The sequence below is a fragment of the Rhincodon typus genome, chromosome 42, assembly GCF_021869965.1.
Source record: "Rhincodon typus isolate 14 chromosome 42, sRhiTyp1.1, whole genome shotgun sequence".
Lineage (NCBI taxonomy): Eukaryota > Metazoa > Chordata > Chondrichthyes > Orectolobiformes > Rhincodontidae > Rhincodon > Rhincodon typus.
Genome location: NC_063373.1, coordinates 3,529,889 through 3,555,481, shown reverse-complemented (window position 1 = coordinate 3,555,481; position 25,593 = coordinate 3,529,889). Strand labels below are relative to the sequence as shown.

At 44.9% G+C, this 25,593-nt stretch overlaps 1 protein-coding gene and 1 long non-coding RNA gene across 4 annotated transcripts in view; one reads left to right on the top strand and one right to left on the bottom strand.

Annotated features, from left to right (window-relative positions):
* The window catches only part of LOC109911818 (zinc finger protein 239-like), a 44,567-nt gene extending 21,715 nt beyond the window's left edge, over positions 1-22,852 (bottom strand). The window contains exons 1-3 of one of the 3 annotated variants that reach the window (XM_048619441.1): positions 22,345-22,852; positions 18,895-20,078; positions 2,662-2,674 (exon numbers count right to left, since the gene is read on the bottom strand). In XM_048619441.1, the coding sequence (XP_048475398.1) occupies positions 2,662-2,674; positions 18,895-19,904 (1,023 nt within the window). In that variant the 5' untranslated portion in view covers positions 19,905-20,078; positions 22,345-22,852. Of the gene's footprint in view, positions 1-2,661; positions 2,675-18,455; positions 20,079-22,344 lie in introns of those variants that run through there. The other 2 variants (XM_048619439.1, XM_048619440.1) reach the window with 2 other exon arrangements.
* A 309-nt stretch (positions 22,853-23,161) lies between these two features.
* Positions 23,162-25,593, top strand: part of LOC125487601 — a 6,487-nt gene continuing 4,055 nt past the window's right edge. The window contains exon 1 of the long non-coding RNA XR_007265971.1: positions 23,162-23,336. This is a non-coding gene — a long non-coding RNA (uncharacterized LOC125487601). The remainder of the gene's footprint in view (positions 23,337-25,593) is intronic.

Sequence of the window (25,593 nt, the reverse complement as noted above, 5' to 3'; positions counted from 1 at the left end):
ACCCCATATACATTCCACTACGGAGGAAACCCGGAAGTGAGGCAATCCATCACAACGGACCCCAGAGTTTAAAAACCAGGCGGGAAAACACACCAATGCTTCATCAGAGGCTGCACTGAGGATGTTACCAAGCACGGTAATGAAACGTCTGCAGAACAACAAACTAGCTCGGCGAGCCAACCAACCTCAACACCCACAACCCGAGCTACAAATCTACTCCAAAACCTTTCTATGTAGTTATTTAAAAATGAAAGTTACTATTTTGTCAACCTCCTCCACTGGTCACACTCTTGGTGAAGTATAATTTCAAGCTCAGCTTGGTTTGCCAAACACTTTTATCTTTACCAATGTAGAGAACACCGAAATCCTCAGGTTCATTTCCAGTCAGGAACAGATCACTAATCTCTGATTTGAAACACATTTCCAGCATTCACCGTTGTTCTTCCTCTGACCCTAACCCCAGTTGGAAACGAGATTCTACTTCATGTCTCGGAGCTATGAGCTATGGAAGACAGTGGCTGGGACACATTTCTTACACATCGTAGGATTAACCCATACCAGGTCTTTGCTGTCAGAGAAGAAAGACAAGAAAGACCAAAGTACTATTTGTCTCCCTCAGTGTGGCCATCAAGGATGTGTCCAGGCTGAAGTTCTGTTGCTTCCCCAAGATTGTCCTTTCTGAGCTCCAGGTAGTAATCTACAGTGACATGTTTGAAACAAAGCTGATTTATTTGATATTTCTCTGGAATATTAAACTTTGGTGCAATTGGGGAAGTTATAAACATCATCAGAAACAAACTCCAATGGTCAGAATGACAACATCTGAAAGTTACAGCACAGATTGAGTTCACTTGGCTGATCATATTTGTGTTGGCTGAAACAGAACTATCAGGCTGATCCTATTCTGCAGATGTTTGTCCATAGCCCTGTATGTTCCCGCATTTCAAGTGCATCTATGTCAAAGAACAATACAGCATAGGAATAGGCCCTTCAGCCCTCCAAGACTGTGCTGCCACATTTTGCCCTTTCGTACTAAAGCTGTCTTCACTTATAGGATCTGTAACCCTCTATTCCTTTCTTCTTCATGTATTTGTCCAGGCCCTTCTTGAATGCTGCTGTTGTGTCTGATTCCACCACCTTCTCTGGCAATGCATTCCAGGAACTCACCACCCTTTGTGTGAACAACGTACCTCGCACATCTCTTTTAAACTACCCTCTTGCACCTTGAACCTGGGTCCCCTAGTAATTGACACCTACACCCTGGGAAAAAGCCTCATTCTTTCCACTCTATGAATGCCATTCACAATCTTATAAACTTCTTATTAGTTTGTCCCTCAACCTCCTGTATTCCAGTGAAAACAAACCCAGTCGATCCAAAATTTCTTCATAAGTAAAATCCCCCATACCAGGCAACATCCTGGTAAACCTTTTCTGTACCCTCTCCAAAACACCTGATAGTGTGGTGACCAGAACTGTATGCAATATTCCAAGTGTGTCCTAACTAAAGTTCTATAAAGCTGCAGCATGACTTGTCTATCCTTATACTCAATGCCCCTTCCAATGAAGGCAAGCATGCCAGAAGCCTTTTTCTTACGATCTTATCTACCTGTGCTGCTACCTTCAGAGATATGTGGGCCTGCACACCCAGATCCCTCTGCATATCAATACTCCTAAGGGTTCTGCCATTCACTGTCTAATTTCCACCTGTACTTGACTTGCCAAAATGCATCACCTCACATTTGTCTGGATCAAACTGTATCTGTATTTTTCTGCCCATGCTTCCAAGTGATCCATATCCTGTTGTATCCTCTGACAAACTTCCTCACTATCCGCAACTCCACCAATCTTTGTATTGTCCACAAACTCACTAATTAGACCAGCTACATTTTTCTCCAAATCATCATGTAGGCCATGAACAGCAGAGGTCCCAGCACTGATCCTTGTGGAACATTATTAGTCAGAACCTTCTAGTCTGAAAAGTATCCTTCCATCGCTACCCTCTGCCTCCTATGACTAAGCCAGTTAAGTATCCATCTTGCCAGCTCACCCAATACCATATGACTTCACCTTTTGTACCAGTCTGCCATGGGAGACCTTGTCAAAGTCTTTATTGAAGTCCATGCAGACAACAATAAACCACTCTTTCCTCATCAATCATCTTCGTCACCTCCTCAAAAAACTCTATCAAATTAGTGAGGCATGACCTCCTCTTTACAAAACCATGCTGCCTTTCGCTAATAAGTCCATTTGCTTCTAAATGCATTTTGATCTTGTCCCTGAGAATCTTTTCCAATAATTTCCCTACCACTGACATAACACTCACTCGTTTGTAACTTCCAAGATTATCCCTGCTATCATTCTTAAAGAATGGGACAACATTGGCTATTCTCCAGTCCTCTGGACTTCATCTGTGGCCAAAGAGGATACAAAGATGTCTATCAATGCTCCAGCAATTTTTTCTCTTGCCTGCCTCAATATTCTGGGATAGATCCCATTAGGACTCGGGGACTTATCTACCTTAATACTTTTTTAAGACGGAAAACGCCTCTTCCTTTTTAATAGCAAATTTGCTTAGAAACGCGACACTTCCTTCGCTGAGATCATTCTCCACCAACTCCTCTTTGGTGAATACTGATACAACGTACTTGTTTAGGACCTCACCTGCCTCTTCTGGCTCCACACATAGATTCCCTCTTTTGTCCATGAGTGGGCAACCCTTCCATTGGCTACCCGCTTGCTTTTTATATATGTATAAAAAGCCTTGGGATTCTCTTTAATCCTGTTTACTAATGACCTTTCATGCCCCATTTTAGCTTTTCTAATTCCTTACTGAAGTCCAATATAACCCCTTCCCTGGTTGGACTGTTTACATATTGTGTCAAGAATCCCTCCTGAATGGACCTTACAAATTCTGCCTCATCCAAACCCCTAGCACAGTGAGTCCCGATCAATAGAGGGGAAGTTAAAATCACCCAACACAACAACCCTGCTGTTTTTATATCTTTCCAAAATCTGTCTACATATTCTCTCCTCGATATTCCACTGGCTGTTGGGAGGCCTGTAGTATACCCCTAGCATTGTGATTTCACCTTTCTTATTTTTGAGTTCTACACATATTGCCTTGCTGCATGAGTTGTCTAATGTATCCTCCTTCAGTACAGCTGTGAGATACTCCTTTACCAGTTATGCAACTCCCCCACCTATTTTACCTCCCTTTCTATCACATCTGAAACCTGGGATACTCAGCTGCCAGTCCTGTCCCTCTTTCAGCCAAGTCTCTGTAATCATAAAAATGTCATAGTTCCAAGTACAAACCAAAGCTCTAAGTTCATCTACCTTGCCTATTGTACTTCTCGCGTTGAAACACGTGCATCTCAGACCATCTCCCCTGCTCTTTTCAGCAGTGTTTTCCTACCTGTTCTTGTTCTTAGTAATGATTGCCATGTTTTCTACCTCCCTCTCAATTTCTGCATCTACTACCCTACTCCTTTGGTTCCAATCCCCTTACCACACTAGCTTAAACCCTCCCCGACCACTCTACCAAGTATCCCCCCAAGGACATCAGTCCCAGTCCTGCCCAGGTGTAACCGATCCAGTTTGTACAAGTCCCACCTCCCCCAGAACTGGTCCCAATGCCCCACAAATATGAAACCCTTCCCATCACACCATCTTTTTAGCCATGTGTTCATCCTATATATCCTGCTGTTTCTACTCTGATTAGCTTGTGGCACTGGTTGTAAGTCTCAGATAAATACATTTGAGGTCCTGCATTTCAACTTTCTTCCTCATTCTCTGTATTCTGCTTTTAGGACCTCGTCCCATTTTTTACCTATGTCATTTGTAGCAATGCCCCCCCACCCCCTGCCAAAAACCATGTCCTGCAGCTGCTACAAGACATCCAGGACCCTAGCATCAGGGAAGCAACACACCAACCTGAACTCTCATTTGTGGCCACAGAAACGCCTACCTATTCCCCTTACATGTTCTTTCATTTTAACATGATGAGGGTTTCTGCATCTACCAACCTTATCAGTAAGAGAGTTCTAGCTCCCCAACATCTCTAGATTTCTGCTCTCCCCCTCTTTCTGTGAATTGCTTTAAATCTAAAACTTCCAGTAATGACCTCACTGTTAAAGAATAGCTCCTTCCTATCCACTTAATTGGGACTCCCACAATATTATACTTTTAATGAAATCTCACCTCAGTCTTCTCTGTTCCACAGAAAACATCCTCAGCCTATCCAATCTTACCTCAGAGCTAAAATTCTCCAATCCTGGAACCATTCTCATTGATTTCCTCTGGTGTGATCACATCTACCTTGGAGTACGGGGACCAGAATTGAGTAACACTTCAACTGTGGTCAGACAGGTGTTCTCATCAGTCACAAGAATTGTGTCCCTGGTGTCAAAGGTCAACAGGGTGATGACAAAGGCACTTGGCATGCTCGTCTTCATTGATCACAGCAGAGAATTTGGGAGTTGGGACATCATGTTCTAAGCGTACAAAATATTGGTGAGGCCACATTTGAAGTACTACTTACAATTCTGGTCCCCCTGTACAGGAAGGATGTTCTTAAACTAGAAAGGGAACAAATAAGATTTAATGAGATGTTGCCGAGACTGGAATATTTGAATTATAAAGGAGAGGCTGGATAGGCTGGGACTTTTCTCCCTGGAGTATAGGAGGCTGAGGGGTGACATTACAGAGATTCATAAAATCACAAGGGACATAGATAAGGTGAACAGCCAAGGTCTTTTTTCCAGTGCGGAGGATTTCAGAACTAGAGAGCGTGGGTTTAAGGTGAGGCAGAAAGATGTAATAGTGTCCTGAGAGGCAACTTTTTCAAACAGAGGGTGGTGCATATATGGAATGAGCTGCTAGAGGAAGTGGTAGAGGCAGGTGCAATTACATCATTAACAAAAAAATTGGATAAGTACATGGATAGGAAAGTTATACAGAGATGGAAGCAAACACAGGCAAATGGTTGACTAGTTCAGTTTCATAAACCTGTTCAGCATGAATGATTTGGACCAAAGGGCCTGTTTCTGTGCTGTGACTCCACTTATCCTGGTTTTCGCACACGGAACTGATGTGCACTCTGTGGGACTGGGATACCTTGCCTTGTGTTTATTTACTAACTAAGCCAAAACATCCACACCACAAGAAAGCGGAGGCACAAGCGCAGTGCCGGCGCGATTTGCGCAGTGGAAGTGATGGCGATTGGAAGGGACGCTCCTTCGCAAATGGTAAGAGCCAGAAAGCGGAGGGAGGGAGGGATGGAGCCGGAGAATGGACCCAGAGGTTTCATAAACCGCTCGAACGAGAGGCGGGCACCTTGAAAAAGAAGCTTGTCTCCAGTTTCAATCTTCTCCCCGTGAACACTGCTAGGTCAACAGCCACCACCTTGGCCCGAACTGGACGCATGCGCTAGCGGTCCAATGACGTCACGGGGCGGTGCGGGATTTAAGTGGGAATCCTGCAGATGCGGCAAATATGGGACCAAAGCAGAAAGTGCTGGAGGATGTCGGCAGGTCTGGCAGTACCTGTGCAGCGAGAAAACAGAACTAACAGAATCAATCTCATGTGCATCTTCTTCAGAACCTAGTGCCCGGGAGGTGCAGCGCCCTGGGCCATACCCTTTTCAGCAGCTTCACGCACAGGTGATGTTTGCGACAAACAACAGTCTACTGTAATCCCAGGATTTCTCTGCAGGGAATATTTTGTAATCAACCTGTTCAGACGCGTTATGTCACACCTCTGGAGCAGGTCGGACTTGAGAGTCCAGGCCTTCTCTGCCAGAATAGAGTTCCTCAGGGTAGAGTCGTTGGCCCATCTACCTTCAAATTCAACAACGACTTTCCCTTCAGAATTGGGGATGTTAGCTCAGATACTGAAGTTGCACATATCCGTCTAAAGTAAGACCTGCACCGCATGACAAAATCAGCATGATATGTGGTAAGTAACAGCCATGTCACATAAGTGCCTGGCAATGGCCATCTTTAACATGAGAGAATCTGACTATCACTCCTCGTCATCCAATGGCATTACCATTGTTGAATCCTCTGCTACCAGCATCCTGGGGGTTACCATTGAGCAGAAACTGAACTGGGCTAACCAATACAGTCGCTACAAGATCAGGGCAGAGGCTAGAAATCTTTCAGGGAGCAACTCATTTCCTGACTGCCCAAAGTTTGTCCAACATTTACAAGACATAAATCAGGTGTGATATGAATAATCTCCACTTGTATGGACGACTGCTGCTTCAACAATGCTCAAGAAGCTTGGCACCATCTGGTACAAAACAGCGCTTTTGATTGCCCACCGGTTTCATCATTCACTTTCTTCATGATTGATGCACAATAGCAGCAAAGTGTATCACCTCTCTTGGGTGACCTGCCTCTGGACAGGGAGCTTGTTGTGTCCCCCAGTTGGCTAGGTACCTCCCACCATAAGATGGCACCTCAGGATACACAAGATGTCTCTTAGAAACTGGGATCAACAACCTGGTTTAGTCAGGAATGTTCCTTCTGCTTTTGTGATGGTTTTTGCATTTTTTAGTATGATTGGATCATATGTTTGGGAGGGGATATACAACAGAGGGGAAATGTTTGTCAGAAACTCGATTTGTTTGTTCTGAGATTTTACCCTGTACAGACAGTAATGATATTTGTGAATTGTTTCACAGAGTAATATCAAGAAAGAATTTGAAGAGTCAAATCAAACAAAATATCAAGATCCAACAGTCACTCAATTCATCAGGACCTGAAAGAAAATCTTTTGTCTGTAGGAAAAGATTTCTAACATCAGTGTGAGTGGTAAAGCACCAAAACACACAAATGTTCCAGTGAAGTAACTTTCTTAACACTAATTTCTTAACATTATCCAGTTAACACTCTGAAAAAAAGAAAATCCACAGTGCAGAGAAACCATACACACTTTGTATGTATGGTCAATGATTCAACAGATCATCCAACTTGAAGAGATGCTAGGAGATCAGTACCATAGAAAAACCATGGAAATGTGTGGATTGTGGGAAGGGATACAAATACCGAGGCCAGCTGGAAGCTTATGGACACAGTCACTCTGGGGAGTGACTTCACCTACTCTGTGTATTGGAAGGGAAATGCTGGTTTATCCCAGCTTTGTGCCACGTCAGTAGGTTGACACTGTGAAGAGACCTTTTAAAAGCTCTGATTGTGGAAAAAGCTTTAAGAGCTCTCAAGGTCTAATTCAAGATCAACCTGTTCAAACGAGTGAGAAGTCATTCACCTGTTCCTCATGTGGGAATGAATTCACTTGGGGATCCAGCCTAATGTCACACAAACGTCTTCACCACGGGCAGATAACCTTCATCTGTTCCGTGTTGGGAAGGGATACACTTCACGGTCCAGCACAATGTCAGACAATCAGGTTCACACTGGAGAGAGAACATTCATCTGCTGTGTGTGTGGGAGGGGATTAACTTCATCGTCCATCCTAATGTTACACTGTTGAGTTTACACCAGAGAGAAATCATTTGTCAGCTCTCTGTGGGAAGATGTTCAGGCAATCACTGAGCCCCAATGAACAGCTCCGTGTTCACACTAGGGAGTGGACGTTGACCTGGTCTGACTATGGGAAAGTATTCCCTCAGCCACGTAAGCTAGTGTCACACCAACATGTTCACACTGGACAGAGATCATTTGTCTGCTTTGTGTGTGGGAAGGGATTTATTAAATCATCGGATCTTCTTAGACACCAGTGTGGTCACACTGGAGTGAGACCTTTCATCTGCTCTGTGTGTGGGAAGGGATTCACTCAGTCATCTGTACTCAGTGAGCACCAGCATATTCACAATGGGGAGAAACTTCTTTCCTGCTACGTGTTTGGGAAGGGATTCACTCAGTCCACCAATCTTGGGAAACACAGGCTTATTCACACTGATGAGAGAACATTTAAAAACTCTGACTGTGAGAAGGGCTTCAGGAACAGCAATGATTTGATGAAACACCAGCAAATACATTCTGGGGAGAGGCCTTTCACCTGCTGTGTGTGTGGTAAGGGATTCAATGATTCATCCATACGTCTGAGACACGAGCGAGGACACATGTGATGGTATTCTGCTGTCATTGCAGCCAGGACTGAACTTTATTCAGTCTGAGAGCTGGGGTTACTTCCGTGTATATGCATAATCTCTTTTACCAGATTGGTGTTTAATTGTCCAGGTATCAATCACATCAAATACAAAGTTTGTGTCCTTGATTTCTCTCAAATTAAAGAAGGCCGATAGATGTCCCTGTTCTTGGGCCTTTCCTTCATTATTAATGCAAGGCTTGTGTAATAAAATGACGTTCGCACATTCAGGATGTGTTTCACAGCAACTGAAGTCCCTGTGAAGTGTAGTCACTGTTGGAGGAGATACAGCAGCTATATTGCATGCAACAGACTCCCACAACAGGAATGAGATGCTGGAAATACTCAACAGGTCAGGCAGCATCTGTGAGGAGAGTTCACAACAGAAACATGACTATGACTGACACTCAGTTCATAATAAGCAGTGTACCTGAGAGACCTGCCCTCTTTGAAGTAACTTCATGGGATCTTTTATTCAGTTCTCAGATCCTTTTTAAATCTTACCCATCTCAACTTAAACCTATGCCCTCTAGTTTTACACTCCTCTGCCCTATGAAAAAGACCTTGGCTGTTCACCCTATCTTTGCCCCTCATGATTTTATAAACCTTTATAAGGTCACGCCCTCAGTCTCCGATGTTTCGGGGAAAAATAGCCCCAGCCTATTCAGCCTCTCCCTTTGCCTCAAACCGTCCAGACCTGGCAACACCATTGTAAATCTTTTCTGCACCCTCTCATCATTTCTCACATAGAGAAAAATATTTCTCCTTTCATGATCAAAGGTCAGTAATATTCAGGTTAAGATGAATTGAGTAAATCTCTTCTCTTACCCTGTAACATGGGTTTAGAGAAGTTATTACTTGAATTGTAAGATACAAATCAGAATACTTAAGTCTTCTTTTCTCGTGTTCCCCAGAATCGGTAAATTCCGTTCTCACACATGCTCCATCCACCCTGGGCTGAAGTTCAATCCTATTTCCCCCATTTTTTTCCTCCACTCCCAGGTTCCTCTCTGTCCTCTGCCTGTCTCCAATTCTTCAGCTCCTGTCTGCAGACTGAGAATCAAATCAATGAATCATTTGTCGTTTCTTCTGGTCACATTCACAGAAGGCATATGTCCCCTTGCATTCCAGAACAGACATTCAGATGGATCAGCACTGTCTTGTCTCCAAGACAAACACTGAATCATTTATCAATTGACATTCCCAATCCTCCAGGTATAAACTATTGAAGGCTTTGTACAGCGGAATGAAAACATTCCCTCTTTTTTGTAACGTCTCGAACAGGTTGTTCAGAGAGGGGAATTGGATTGTATAAATGAAGTCATACGCGACCAGAATAAACATTACTGTAGATTTTCCCCAATTTGAAAGCAAACGCACAAACATTTTGTGTTCAACTGTTCGTATCATTTTGGCAGGGATATCTTATTACATTTGACAGTGTATTGGTACGACAGACACTCCTGAAACATTTTTTTTAAATTAACTGTTAGATTTCAAAGAAGTACTGGATTGTTAGTTAAAAGAGACAAAGCGGCTGGAGAGAAGAACATTAGGACTTTTTGAGAAGACTTTCAGGCGTTCAAAATTAAAGTTTGCACAGATATAATAATTTGAATTGCTTCCTCCTGTGCTGTGACTTCTACAAATTCAGCAATCAATTTATCTACAAATCAATGCGAGCAACAAAAAAAGCAGCATTACTTCACAGGTTTGATTTTCTGGCAAGATGCTTGTGAACGTTTTTAAGTGTAGTTCTTCTCTACTGATGTACTTATCACATTTTCACCACACATGAAGTTGCTGGTTTGAATCGCACAGAAGCATTATCAAATGCTCTGAATGTCAGAGTGGATTTTTTTCTTATAGATCATGCCTTTTAGAGTTTAACTGAATGCATTAACTGACAGCTGTATGACATTTACTGTTCCTCTGCTTGAAAAGGGCATTTTCTGAGACTCCAGAAATTTCAAGTCTGTTATCAATTTATTTTCTACTGTTAAACACTTTGAAGATAGAAACATGGTGTAGACCCTGGTATATTTGATAGCTTAGTGATTTTACACCCTTAACTTAAATTGTAATCAGATCACAAAAAGTGCTTGTTAATTACTGAACACGGACTTTTATTGGTGGTGGTGCCACCCGGCATCCATGGAGAATGTGAATGAGCTCCACATTCACTGCAGGAGATCATTGCACAGACACAGTGATGGAGAGAGACTAGAGCATGTACAGTGTCAATTTGGAAAAGACTGGTGTCGGGACTGTGGAGAGAATAGCAAAGATTCAGAGACATGGAGTGACTGAGTGAATGAGGAGAAATGGAGCTGGTGGGTGAGAGAGGAGGCTTCATAAACACTCAGTGTATGTCTTAGACCGTGAATAAGAAGCCTTCATGCCCTGGTGTCTACCGAATTGGTGACCACCTGCTTTTGCAGGGGAATTAGGCCCAGGTTTATGGTCACAATTTTTGTCTGGGGGATTGGGCAGTGGGGCCAACATCCTTAAGCGGGGTGATTGGCAGCAGTGCATTTGCGCCACCACCATGTGCACCTGGAACAAATACCAGAATGAAGCTGGTGCAGGTAGTAAATGTGGCAGGTGGTGAATGGGGTCAATACCTCTGCTGCTTCTTGTAAATGTTAGTCCTGCTGCTGTTTTGTGTCGATGATAGAGAGACAATAATAATCAACAATATGATGACTCACCTTATTGCAACTTACAATCCACACTCAGAATTAACATTTCAAGTCTGGTATGATTTCAGTTCAGAAGAAGAGCCAAATTGGACTCTGGACGTTAACACTGTTTCTCAGTTCACAGCTGATACCAGACGTACTGAGTTTCTCAAGTGTCCTCTATGCCTTGTTTCTAAACAAATGTGGCTTGAACAAAGATGTCAGAATTATAGGAGAACCGCTATATCATTGAGTTGTCAGGCTGAAGGACGTTACAGAAATGGGGAGAATTATGATGCCACAGGAGGCTACAGAGAGAGGGAAGTTTGAGAGACTGGAGGAGATGATAGAGTTAGGGAGGTGTCTTAGTGTTTCATAAAGTGGAGCTAGCGAGGTCAGGGATGATGGTGATGTGGATAAACACAGACGTAGAAAGGATTGTATGCCCTTAGGATTACAGAGAGGTGGAAATGTGGGAGGCTAGCTGGGAAGATGTCAGGATTGTTAACTTTAGACGTAATAAAGGCATGGATGAAAGTTTCAGCAGTAGATGAGCTGGTACCAGGGTGGATTGGGATGATATAACTGAGCTGGAAATAGGCAGTCTCGCTGATAATAAGGATTTGTTGTTGGAAGTTCATCTTGGGGTGAAATATATTACCAGGATAGTGAACAGTCTGATTCAGCCTCAGAGAGTTGCCGGGGAGAGGGATGGAGTCAGTGGTGAGAACGTGCACTTTGTAACAGATAGAAAAGATGCTGACTGAAGCCTTCCAAATATTTCAGTGGGAGATCTTTCTGCTCACACAGTACTGGATGTCAGATGTTGTGTGAGTGGGAGATGATGGTGTTCACATCCAGCTGCTCTCCTGGTTTTGCTTATTGGTGTAGGCTGAGAGTTTAGGACATTCTATGAATCCTCTGCTTGGTCTGCAAGTTTATCAACACTGACTTGTACTCTCTGCCTGTCCCACTGACTTTCTCTGCTCCCATTGAGGGGACAGTTATGTTTATGTCCCAAAGTGGGGCAGGTTCTGTACCCTGAAGGACATTAGAGAACCAGTTGGATTTTTCTGACAAAACAGGAGCTTTAATGGCCACATTTTCCTTGTCCCAGCTCTCCCTCATTCCTTTTTTTTTCTGTTTTAAATCATTTTCACATTTAAATCAATTTTGCTTTTAAAAGGGAAGGATTTGCAGTCAGGAAACTGAAACCAAACATTCCATCAGGATTCGACAGACTCTCCACATTTGGCATTAACTGAAGAACATCGGATTTTGATCTTGGAAGCAAAAAGATCCATTCACACTGAGCAGAAACCATGCACATGTCCAATTTTTGGGCAAGGAGTCAGCTGATCACCTGGCCTGTGGAGACATAAACACATTCACACTGGGGACAAGCCATGGAAATGTGCAGAGCGTGGGATTGCATTCATGTGCCTGTCTGAACTGGAAACACATCAGCATAGTCACACTAGGGAAGGACTGTTCACCTATTCCGAGAGTGGGAAAGGATTCACTTCTTCTTCCACCATGCTGATGCACCAGCGAGGTCACACTGACAAAAGATCTTTTAAATGCTTGGATTATGGGAAACAGCTTTAAAAGTTCAGGGGAACTGCTGTCTCACCGACGTGTTCACACTGATGAGAGACTATTAGGTGCTCTCACTGCGGGCAAGTGTTCAGGTGTCCATCTAAGCTCACTGTACACCAGCAACTTCACACTGGAGAGAGACCGTTCACCTGCCCCAAGTATGGAAAGGATTCACTCAGTCATTCAGGTTGCTGAGACACCAGCAGATTCACTCTGAGGAGAAACCATTTTAATGTCCAGACTGTGGACAGTGCTGTGGAAGTTCTGAAGAACTGATGTCCCACCAATATGTTCACACCAATGAGAGACCCTTCAGATTGTCTCACTGTGGGACGGGGTTCAAATTCACTAAACACCAGTGAGTTCACACTGGGAAGAAGCCATTCTGCTGTTCTGAGTGCGAGAAGGGTTTTATTAGATCATCCCAACTTCTGACACTGGGGAGAGACCGTTTAAATGTACAGATTGTGGGAAATGCTGTAAAACTTCCGGTGAACTGATTTCCCATCAAATTCTTCACACTGACAAGAAACCGTTCTAGTACTCTCACTGTGAGTCTCAGTTCAGGTGATCATTTGAACTCACTGTACGTAAGTAAGTTCACACTGCGGAGAGGCCATTCAATTGCTCGGAGTGTGGGAAGGGATTCACTCAGTCATCCAAGCTGGAGAAACATCAGCGATTTCACACTGGAGACAGACCACTCAGAGGTTGTGTGTGTGGGAAAGGATTCACTGACTCATCTGACCTGCAGAAACATAAGTGAATCCACTCTGGGGAGAGGCCATTCACTTGTGCAAAACGTGGGAAGGGATTCATTGATAATTCTCATCTGCTGAGAAACCAGCAAGCTCACACTGACACCTTTTCAATGCCCAGAGTGTGGGAAGTGGTATAAAAGTTCTGAGGACTTGATTCACCATCAACATGTTCACAGTGATGAGAGACCGTTCGGGTGTTGTCACTGCGGCACTGGCTTCAAGACATCATCTGAACTTGTTAGAGACAAGCGCAGTCACACTGGGGAAAGGCCATACACTTATTGTGAGTGTGGGAAGAGATTTACTCAGTCAGTCAGCCTGCAGAAACATCAGCGAGTTCACCAGTAATGACTGTGATTAGATTTTGTTATTGATCATATCCAGGAGTGAACCCTATTCAGTGCATCTGTTTCAAATAATTCTCATGAACCTCCGCCAAGTTTCACAACTTATAAAAATGTGAGATTGACGTCAAATAAATCAGTTTGGTGTTTGACACACTGTGTGTTTAGTATTTTATGTTTTGAATACAAGGTAATTCCTTTCAAAATGCTCTTCCTCTTGCCTTTCACCTCCAGCACAAAATGCAGCAGCTCATGGAGTTTCCTTGTCACTAACATGGAGACAATCTGCTCAGCTGCCTCTGTTGCTTCCCTCTCTCCCACTAGCCCTCTAGGAACAAACTACCTCTGAAGCTCCCCATTCTTGAGTCCCAAACCTACACCTTCAAACTGTTTCTCTCCCATCTCCCCATATTTTCACTTATTGCTCAATCGGTCAGGGGAACCTCCTGCTTCTTCAAACTTATTCCCACCATCTTCACACATTTGCTAATTTTGTTGATGGCTGTGTCTCATCAAATCTTGTCTCTGCCTCTCTCTCTTCACTCACCACCACCACCCAGTCCCGTCCACTGTGCCCTTAACACATCTGTCAAAAACATATCAATGCCTCTACTGTAAACTATTGCCCTGTCTCCAATGTCCCTTTCCCCTCCGTTGTCCTTGAATGTTTTCTGATTTCCTGAATCCCTACTTGTCATACCCAGAACTCCACGTTTGAATTCCTTTGATCAGATTTTTGTTCGTGCCACTGTTTCAAAACTTATCTTCTCAAAATCCTTGTCATCTTTAAGTCAAAAATGTAAACCTGTCTCACAGAGTGGTTAACCCAGTACAGTCACAACAATGATATCTTTCCAAACATATGGAAAATTGCCCAGATTTATTTTTTGTCCTGACACAAAACAGGATAAATCCAATCTGACCAACTGCTGTGCCATCAATCAAATGCCAGTTATCAGTAAACTGGTGGGACGTGTTATGGGCATATGATGAAGCAGTGTTAACTCAGCAGTAAGCTGTTACTGATTCCCACTTTGGGTTCTGCCAGGAAAGTCTTAGACTACAGGATGATACAGCAGGGCTGGTCGGATGGGCTTGAACAGTGGGAAATGGATTTTAATCTTGAAAAGTGTTAGGTGATGCAATTTAATGGGATTGACAAGGCAAGAGAGTATATGATGAATGGTTTAGGCTGCTAGACATGAATTAGATACTTCCGGTTCCATATTTGCAGAAAATGGGAAAACAGCTACAGGCCTCAGACAGTGACAGGCTCGAGTTATTGCTGCCATCTTTAATAGGGGCACCTTTCCGAGAGACGAGTGTGTGCCACTATTTTTATAGGGAACAATGTACAGCCGGGCACAAAATCCTGGAATTTAATTGCTCACAGCATTGTGGCTGTCCCTACTCCCCAAGAATTGTCACAGTCCAAGAGGCAGCTCACCATCACATTCTCCAGGGCAACCAGCAATGGAACATAGAGACTCACCAGTACCATTCACATCACATGAATGAACAAAATAAACTATCCGGCTTTGAAATTGTATTGGAGTCAAGTGTACACCTACAGCTGATTTTCTCCACTGTAAGTTGCAAATAATGGCAACTTAAATTAATGTAATCTTTGACAGAACAATTTCTGACTATTTGCCGCTTTTATTCACACCCACAAAAACAGCAGAAACATTAGTAGGTCAGGCAACATTTGTGGAAAGGACAAAAACTGACAAATGGGCTGTCAAAACTGGTGAGCAATCAGACAGGGTATCAGCTAGAATCTCCCATCTCTTTACTGTTCGTTTCCACTGGGTCTTTACTGTGCTTGTGAATTCTTTAATCCTTCCAATTTAGAAAAGCTTTTACTTTTAGGAGTCATTCTTTTAACTTCTCCGTGTTTAATTTCACTGGATATCTTGCTGTCCTATTCGAAGTTTAGAATGATGATGGGGGAACAAGACTTTGTGAGAGTCTGAACAGAAGCAATGGAGTTTTGGATGAGCTTGAGATTACAGGGAGGCCACCTGAGAGTGTGTTAGGATAGTTAAATCTACAAGTATAAAAGGAATAAATAAAAACACCATTCTCAAACCCATCAAGGACAATGCAATGAACTTGAATGCTATCCCATCCAGCAGCTTCAATGTTCATTCTCTCCACCAGCGAAGCACAGTGTGTAACATCTATGAAGTGCACTACAACAACTCATCAATTCTCCTTTGACAGCACCTTCTACATCCACAACTTCTACCATTGATTAGGACAAGGGCACAGAATCACAGGCACATCACCACTTACAACTACCTCTCACCCCCATGTACACACTATCTTGAGTTGGAACTTTTTTTTAAATATACTTCACTCATGGGATATCATGAGCAGGCCAGCATTTATTGCCTGGGTCTAGCACTACTTGCTACGTGATCTCAGATAGCAGTTGAGAGTCAACAACATTGTTCTGCGTCTGGAGGTAATATATAGGCCAAATCAAGTGAAGGGGGCAGGTTTCCTTCACTGAAGATTTTTTAACAACAGTTGTCAATAGTTTCATGGTCATCTGTAGATACTTACTTCCAGATTTTGTTTTTGTATTGCAATCAAATTCCACCATCTGTTGTGGTGGGATTTGAACTCAGGTCCCCAGAACATTATTTGAGTTACTGGATTAACAACCTACCAATAATACCACTAGGCCATCACGTCCCTATCACTGTAATTACCATTATATATTTAAATTAATTTCCTATCATGGGGTCAAAATACCAAAACACACTTCCTGAAAGCATGGTGGGTGTACCTACGTCATGTCCACTGCAGCATTTCAATAAGCAGCTAACCATCACCCTCTTCAGGGCAAGTAAAAATGGGCAATAAATACTAATCTACACAACGAAGACCAGATCCCATGAATGAAGAAAAATTGAGGGTTTTCTGATATGCGGTATGTTTGTAGAAGCTTGGATAATTCTCTTTGGAGCTGAGAAAGTTAAGCAATGATTTCATCAATTAATTCAACTTATTTCTAGAAGATTTCGCCTGCAGAGACAGAAATTATTTACATTGGCAGAATGCTTGGTAACAACAGAATTCAGCTTTCAGATAATTGGTACATAATGTAGGGTAAAGAGGTGGAGATTATTTTACTCAGTGACTTCTGGGGATCTGGAACAGACTGAATGATAAGTGTGAGCAGATTCAGCTGTCGTTCTTAATACTGATTTGGAATGTAACTTAATAACGAAAGCTTTACAGTGCAAATTATACAAACTGCAGATGCTGGAGATCTGAAACAAACAAATCACGGGAGAAACTTTGCAGGTCTGGCAGCATTTGTCATATAAAAAGAGATAAGGATTCCAATGCAGTGACCCTTCGTCAGAACTGAAAGCAACTATGAAATGATGGCATATGTGCTGATTAGTGAATGAGTGGGAGTGAGGGGGTGCTCACGGTGCTTAAAGGAAGCTCAACTCTTTGGATGGGGCAACACGGTGGCTCAGTGGTTAGCACTACTGCCTCACAGTATCAGGGACCCGGGTTCGATTCCACCCTCGGGCGACAGTCTGTGTGGAGTTTGCACATTCTCCCCGTGTCTGTGTGTGTTTCCTCCGGGTGATCCGGTTTCCTCCCACAGTCCAAAGATGTGCGGGTTAGGTGGATTGGCTTTGCTAAATTGCCCGTAGCGTTCAGGGATGTGTAGATTAGGTGGGTTATAGGGGGATGGATTTGGGTGGGTGCTCTGAGGGTCAGTGTGGACTTGTTGGGCCGAAGGGCCTGTTTCCACATTGTAGGGATTCTATGATGAATGAAGGAGGAGGAGCCCAAGAGGGGGAAAAAGGACACAGAGTTGTAGGGCTCTGGGCAAATAACTGAGGAGTTGGGATAGATTTGCAGCATTTCTTGAATGAGAGAGTACAGCCCCAATGGGCTGAATAGCCACCAGCCACTGCGCTCTGCGACACCGTGTCATTCACTGTGAATGATGAAGCTGGTCCCAGAACAGAGGGAAGGGTCCCACCTATGACCTCACAATGGGTCCTGGCTGATTGACGCCAGCTCACGGACCAATAGGAGGACAGTGGGTGAGACTGGCGGACAAAGGGAGAGAGACTGGTCCTCAAACCAATGGGAATGAGCTAGGGCGGGGCTAGCGGAATGACACATGACCATTGCCTGGGGAGATACAGCAGAAACTGGGGGTTGAAAGGTAGTCAGTCTGGACTGGGTGGTTTTATAAACACCCAGTGCAGGCCAGATCCGAATTACAAACTCCTGGTCCCGCGTTTGCAGCAAACGTGAAAACAGCTGTGGGCTTCAAGCGCTAAGGAGCATTACGGGCTGTCCCTCACTCTGGTATGTGCCTTCTCCCCACTATTCATGGGAAGCAAAGACAGAAATTGCTGGAAAGGCACGGCACGGCAGCTCAGTGGTTAGTACTGCTGCCTCATAGCACCAGGGAGCCAGTTCGATTCCAGCCTCGGGCGACTGTCTGTTTGCACATTCTCCCCGTGTCTGCGTGGGTTTCCTCCCACAGTCCAAAGGCGCGCAGGCTAGGTGGATTGGCCGTGCTAAATTGCCCATAGTGTTCAGGCATGTGTAGATTAGGGACATGGGTATGGGTGGGATGCTCCGAGGGTCAGTGTGGACTTGTTGGGCCGAAGGGCCTGTTCCCGCACTGTAGGGATTCTATGAACTCTAGAAGCTCAATAGGTTCAACTGATTTCTTGCCATAGATGGCACTAGACCTGCAGAGATTTTCCAGCAGTTTCTGATTTCCAGCATCCGCATTTCTTTCTGTGTTCATTTAAAGCATACTGACTTTCTCACTTGGCATTGGAGAAAAACTCAATAAGGTCCCCATACTTGTTGGAGGTGAGGATGGAGGAGATAAGGGAGATGAAGATCCCATCTAAATAAATGTGTCTGCTTTACAGATAAGATAAAGACTCAATGCACAATACTTTTAACAAGAAGTTGATTTGTATCAGTTTTCTCCTAGGTGAGCAGACATGTGGTGTTTACAAGCATCATCAGAAACAGGCACAGAAACCATTGTTAGGATATATGTAACAGGAGCATCAAAAGCCAATTCCTACAGTTAGTTAGAAACTCATTGGTGCTTAACTAGCCCTGATAAACCAGGAAATCCCTTTTCACACATTGTAGGTGGACGGTCTTTACCCAGTGCGATGTTTTGACGCACAGCGATGATGTGATCATTTCCAAAACATAGCAGGATTGTTATGAACATTTCATCTACAATTTCAGCACCTTTGATTGAGCAAGGATTAATAACATCAGTACAAATGGCCCAAAGACCACGGTTCATTCCTTGATGTGATCAAGAACAAAATCTTTCAAAACTGTGGTTCTTTGTGAATTTGCTGGTGTGTTAACAGGTTGGATGACCGGGTGAATCCCCTTCCACACTCAGAGCAGGTGAATGGTTTCTCCCCAGTGTGAACTCGCTGGTGCATCAGTAAATTAGATGAGTGAGTGAATTCCTTCCCACAATCAGAACAGGTGAATGGTCTCTCCCCAGAGTGAACTCGCTGATGTATCAGCAGGTTGGATGACCGAGTGAATCCCTTTCCACAGTCAGAGCAGGTGAATGGTTTTTCTCCTGTGTGAACCCGTTGGTGAATTAGCAGGTGAGTTGCCTGAGTGAATGCTTTCCCACACTCAGAACAAGTGAATGGTCTCTGTCCACTATGAACTCGCTGATGTATCAGCAAGCTGGGTGACCTAGTGAATCCCTTCCCACAGTCAGAACAGGTAAATGGTTTCTCTCCTGTGTGAATTCGTTGATGTACCAACAGTTTGGATGAGCAAGTGAATCCTGTCCCACATTCAGAGCAATTGAATGGTCTCTGCCCAGTGTGAATCCGCTGGTGTATCAGCAGGTTTGATGATCGAGTGAATCCTTTCCCACACTCAGAACAGGTAAATGGTTTCTCCCCCGTGTGAACTCGCTGGTGTATTAGTAGGTTAGATGAGTGAGCAAATCCTTTCCCACATTCAGAACAGGTGAATGGTTTCTCCCCAGTGTGAAATCGCTGGTGTTCCAGCAGACTGGATGACTGACTGAATCCCTTCCCACATTCAGAACAAGTGAATGGTTTCTCCCCAGTGTGAACTCGCTGGTGTCTCAGCAGTTCGGATGACTGACTGAATCGTTTCTCACAATCAGAGCAGATGAATGGTTTCTCCCCTGTGTGAACTCGCTGGTGTTTGAACATGTCAGACGATCGAGCAAATTGCTTCCCACAATCAGAGCAGGTGAACGGCTTCTCCCCAGTGTGACTGCGTTGGTGAATTTCCAGCTGACATGGGTAAAGAAAGCCCTTCTCGCAATCCACACATTTCAACATTCTCTCCCTAGTTTGACTGTGCTGGCGTTTGGACATTTCAAATGAATTTTCACAGACTCTCCCACACACAGACGATACGTGCTTCTTGCCAGTGTGAAAGGTAGATTTTCCTTCAATGTTCAAAATCCTGAGATAATTAGGTTATGGTAAACAGAGTGACTGTCAGATCTGGATGTGGATCATCTGCAAATCAACCTTTCAGACAGAACACTAAAATAGAGAGGGAGAGAAGGGAATCAGTCAGTGTCTGCACAAAACTATGGAAAGGTCTAGAGATGGAAGAGCCAGGAGGAGGAACAGGAGAGGCTTTTCACAGATCTGCAGATCAATCCAGTTCCTGTTTTCTCCCGATAGTCCTTCAAAGGGATTGTAGGGTAAGAACAAGCACAGAAACAAAATAGTAGAAATCCAAAATAATAATGCTGGAGATGCTCAGTAGCATCTGCAATGCTAACAGATGCAGGAACCATTGCAACCTTGAAGAAATTTTTAGATGATCATACAAGGCACCACAATATAGGTCACAGGCTGAGTGCCAGAAAATGGGACTAGAGTAAATAGGTGCTTGATGACCAGCATAGGTACAACGGGGACATTGTGTTCAACAATTTTATGCCGTACGTAGGCAGGAGTGGCAAGCAGTGAAGATTGCAAATGATATGTTGGCCTTCACAGTGAGAAGATTAGAGTACAGGAGCAGGAATATCTTTCTGTAAGGGCCATGGTGAGACCATACCTGGAGTACTGTTTGCACATTTGTTCTCCTTTCCCAAGAAAGATGCCCTGGCCATTGAGATAGTGTAAAGAAGGTTCACTAGACTGATTCCTAGGATGTCAAGAATGATGTATGAAGAGAGACTCGATACTCATATAATCCTACTTTAGTCTTTCTGAGCCGCAGACTGCATCACTAATTAACATTCTACCTCCAAATTCTGGATCTGAATCTGACACATCTAAGCCTACACTACGGTTCCCACACCCCTGCCATACTAATTTTTAACCTCACCAAGTACACTAGCAAAAGCCCCATTCAGCGAATTGTCCCAGCTCTGCCCAGAGGTTAATCAATCGAACTTGTATAGGTCCCATGCTCCCCAGAAATGGTCCCAATGCATCACGAATCTCTAAACCCTTCTCTGGCACACATTTCTCCAATCTATCCTCTTATTCCTGCTCTCATTAGCATGTGGCAGTTGGAATAAGCCTGGCATTACTACATTTGAGGTCCTGCATGTAATGTATCTCCTATCTTCCTATATTCAGTTTTCAGGTCCTCGTACCTTTGTTTAGCAATGTCGTCAGTACCCATCCTGTACACGTAGCAATCAGGGATACAGGGAACTTCCCTTATTTCCAACATTGAGCAAGTGGAGGACACTATGGGTCTGAGGTCTTCTGTCATGACTTCTCTCTAGATTAAGCCAGTTACTCTGTTTAAGAGAATTTAAATGAGCTAGGGATCTTCCTTTATTTCAAAGACTTCTATTATAATCACAATCATTTACTTAAGGTGATATATTATACTTCAAAAATTATGAGAAAATAATCTGCAGGTGGCACCTACCAATTGGCTGTTCCTATCAGGACTTATCACTTTCTGAACTGCCTAAACTGAGATTGAGCATCAGACTCAATCTTTCAGCTTTAAGTTCTCCTTGTCTCACCTCAATCTCTGTTTTCATCCAACTCCAAAACACACTCATTGAGCCAAGTAGCACTTACAGTGCAGCCTTGCCATTTTGTCTGTTCTCACCTACGCTGACCTCAGCCTCATGTACTCTTCCAATGCCGCTCAATGGGAGCTCAACGAACAGCATCTCATCTTTCAATTCAGTCCTTTGAAACTCTCCAGACTCAACATGGACTGCAGCAGTTTCAAGATCAACAAAGTTGTCAGGATCTAGAACATTCTGCCTGAAAAGGTGAGATAACAAGGTGTAGAGCAGGATGAACACAGCAGCCCAAGCAGCATCAGAGGAGCAGGAAAGCTGACGTTTCGGGCCTAGACCCTTCTTCAGAAATTTTTCCTGAAGATTTTCTGAATATTTCTGAAGAAGGGTCTAGACCCGAAACGTCAGCTTTCCTGCTCGGCCCGCTGTGTTCATCCAGCTCTACACCTTGTTACCTCAGATTCTCCAGCATCTGCAGTTCCTAGTATCCACCTGAAATGGTATTGGAATTCGAGTCGATAAGGAGTTTTAAAAGGTTTGAGATTGAGGAATTGATAGGTTAAAGTGCATAGCTTAATAGCATGAAATGGGTGACTGGTAGTAAATACGGCAGTTCTTTCAAAGAGACAAGGCGTAATTTGGATAAATCTGTGCTCCCTTTCATGCCAATATCTCCTTCAGCAGCTGCAGGGCCCAGACTGAGAACATACCCGGGGTGATCTAACCACGCGTCTTAATATTTTGCTACTTTTCGACTGAAAAAACATCTCGGAGGTATTTTTCCAAAGACAGGACAGACAAACCTTTTTCCTTCCACAGTTAAGCGCCAATGATATTCAGATCCTGATGACTCCTCTGACTATCAAAACTTGGCTTGAGATCCCGGTCTGCAAATTCTTCTTAATTAATAACCTGTAAAACGAATTCACAGAAGAAAAATCACTATCAGTCCAGGGTAAAAATCTGGAAAAGACAAACGTTTCTCTCGGTTTCGGTTGCTGTGTAAATGCTCCTCTTCAAATCGCCCCGACCCCATTCAAGAAGTATGCGCATGGGCGCTGCTGGATCTTGCCCCGAATAAAGATGGCGCGGACTATCCGGTGCCAATCACCGCCTAAGGCCCGCAGCCATTTTTCCGTTTGCTACAAACGCGAGTTTCTAATTCGGGTCTAGTGGCCGACACCGAGTATTCATAAAACCTCTCAGTCCAGACCGACTCCACTTTTCTCCTGGTGGCCGCTGATTTTCCGCCTTCCTGTATTCCACGCCCGCACTCACTCAGGCCTCACAGCGGCACTATGCGGGCAGCGTAACTGATCACGTGTCATCTGGTTCGCCCCGCACCTCATTCATTCCCATTGGTTGGAGGACCAGCCGTTTCCAATTTGTCCGCTGGTGTCGTCCGCTCCTTCTATTGGTCCGTGAACTGCCTGCGTGAAGGGAATAGCAGCACCCCAAGCGGCATCTCGCTTTGGCCCGAACCGCAGCCGGTTGCCGTGGAAACCTTGGTTCAAGGTTGAGGTGAGTTATCGAGGGGCTATGGCGCCTGTATCCGCTGCGTTTCCTATTGGCTGCTTCAGGCAAGCCCAATCCCGGAAAAGGACGTCACAATGCGGAAGTTGTCCGATGAGAATCAGAGTGAATCTTCCCATTCTGTGCAACATTTGGGAGCAAAGCAACGACTTGCCCCTTTCAGTTTCTTTCTTCATCCTGGAAGGGAGTGAAGGGAAGAAATTGTTCACTTACAGCAATTCAAGGTGCAGGAAATGAATCCAGTGATGAAAGGTTGGTTCAGGTATATACGTCTCTCCAAAGATATTGTCACTATTTGCTCTTTCAGCTTCACGTATGTTTTCGCCGAGCGAAAAGGATGGCCTCTTTCTAAACGTTCTCAATTATAGGATTTCTATCAAACATGGTCAGGATTTAAGGGGCAGTAAATTTACAACCAGTTTGCCCCACCCACCCTTCAAAGCCCTACGGCCTTGCAAGCTTATTTCCTCCTGCTTCCAACACATCCCCTCCTCCTGGACACCACCCCAAGGCTTCCTACCCTCCCTCGACTTCTTCATCTCCAACTGCCGTCGAGATATCAATCGCCTCAACCGCTCCACCCCTCTCACCCACTCCAACCTCTCCCCTGCAGAACGTGCAGCCCTCCGCTCCCTCTGTTCCAATCCCAACCTCACCATAAAACCCGCGGACAAGGGAGGAGCAGTTGTAGTATGGCGCACTGACCTCTACATCGCCGAGGCCAGGCGCCAATTCTCCGATACCTCCTCCTACTGCCCCCTTGATCATTACCCCACCCTCTGACCACCAAACCATCATCTCCCAAACCATCATCTCCCAAACCATCCACAACCTCATCACGTCAGGTGACCTTCCACCCACAGCCTCCAACCTCATCGTTCCCCAACCCTGCACCGCCCGCTTCTATCTCCTTCCCAAAATCCACAAACCTGACTACCATGGTTGACCTATTGTCTCCGCCTGCTCCTGCCCCACCGAACTTATCTCCACCTATCTCGACTCCATTTTCTCCCCCTTGGTCCAGGAGCTCCCTACCTATGTCCATGACACCACCCATGCCCTTCACCTCCTCCAGAACTTCCAATTCCCTGGTCCCCAACACCTCATCTTTACCGTGGACGTCCAGTCCCTATACACCTGCATTCCCCATACAGATGGCCTAAAGGCCCTCCGCTTCTTCCTGTCCTGCAGGCCCGACCAGTCCCCCTCCACTGACACCCTCATCCGCTTAGCCGAACTCGTCCTCACCCTCAACAACTTCTCTTTTAATTACCCCCACTTCCTATAGACAAAGGGGGTGGCCATGGGTACCCGCATGGGCCCAAGCTATGCCTGCCTCTTCGTAGGTTACGTGGAACAATCCCTCTTCCGTACCTATACTGGCCCTAAACTCCACCTCTTCCTCCGTTAAATTGATGACTGTATCGGCGCTGCCTCGCGCTCCCACGAGGAGCTCGAACAGTTCATCCACTTCACCAACACCTTCCACCCCAACCTTAAGTTCACCTGGACCATCTCCAATACCTCTCTCTCCTTCCTGGACCTCTCTGTCTCCATCTCTGGCAACCACCTAGAAACCGATATCCATTTCAAGCCCACCAACTCCCACAGCTACCTAATATACACCTCCTCCCACCCACCTTCCTGCAAAAATGCCATCCCCTATTCCCAATTCCTTCGCCTCCCCGGCATCTGCTTCCAGGATGAGGCACTCCACTCCCGTACATCTCAGATGTCCTCATTTTTCAAGGACCACAACTCCCCCCACCCAGTGGTCGAGAACGCCCTCGACCGTGTCTCCCGCATTTCCCGCAACTCATCCCTCATACCCCCTCCCCGCAATAACAACCAAAACAGAATCCCCCTCGTCCTCACGTACCACCCCACCAACCTCCGGATCCAACACATCATCCTCCGACACTTCGGCCATCTGCAATCCGACCCCACCACCAAAGACGTTTTTCCCTCCCCACCCTTAGCTGCTTTCCGGAGGGACCATCTCTCTGGGACTCCCTTGTCCACTCCACACTCCCCTCCAGCCCCACCACACCCAGCACTTTTTCCTGCAACCGCAGGAAGTGCTACACCTCCCCCCTCACCCCCATCCCAGGCCCCAAGAAGACTTTCCACATCAAGCAGATGTTCACCTGCACATCTGCTAATGTGGTCTACTGCATCCGCTGTTCCCGTTGTGGCCTCCTCTACATCGGGGAAACCAAGCGGAGGCTTGGGGACTGCTTTGCAGAACACCTACGCTCGGTTCGCACTAAACAACTGCACCTCCCAGTCGCGAACCATTTCAACTCCCCTTCCCATTCCTCAGATGACATGTCCATCCTCGGCCTCCTGCAGTGCCACAACGATGCTACCGGAAGGTTACAGGAACAGCAGCTCATATTCCGCTTGGGAACCCTGCAGCCCAATGGTATCAATGTGGACTTCACAAGCTTCAAAATCTCCCCTCCCCCTACCGCATCCCAAAACCAGCCCAGATCGTCCCCGCCTCCCTAACCTGTCCT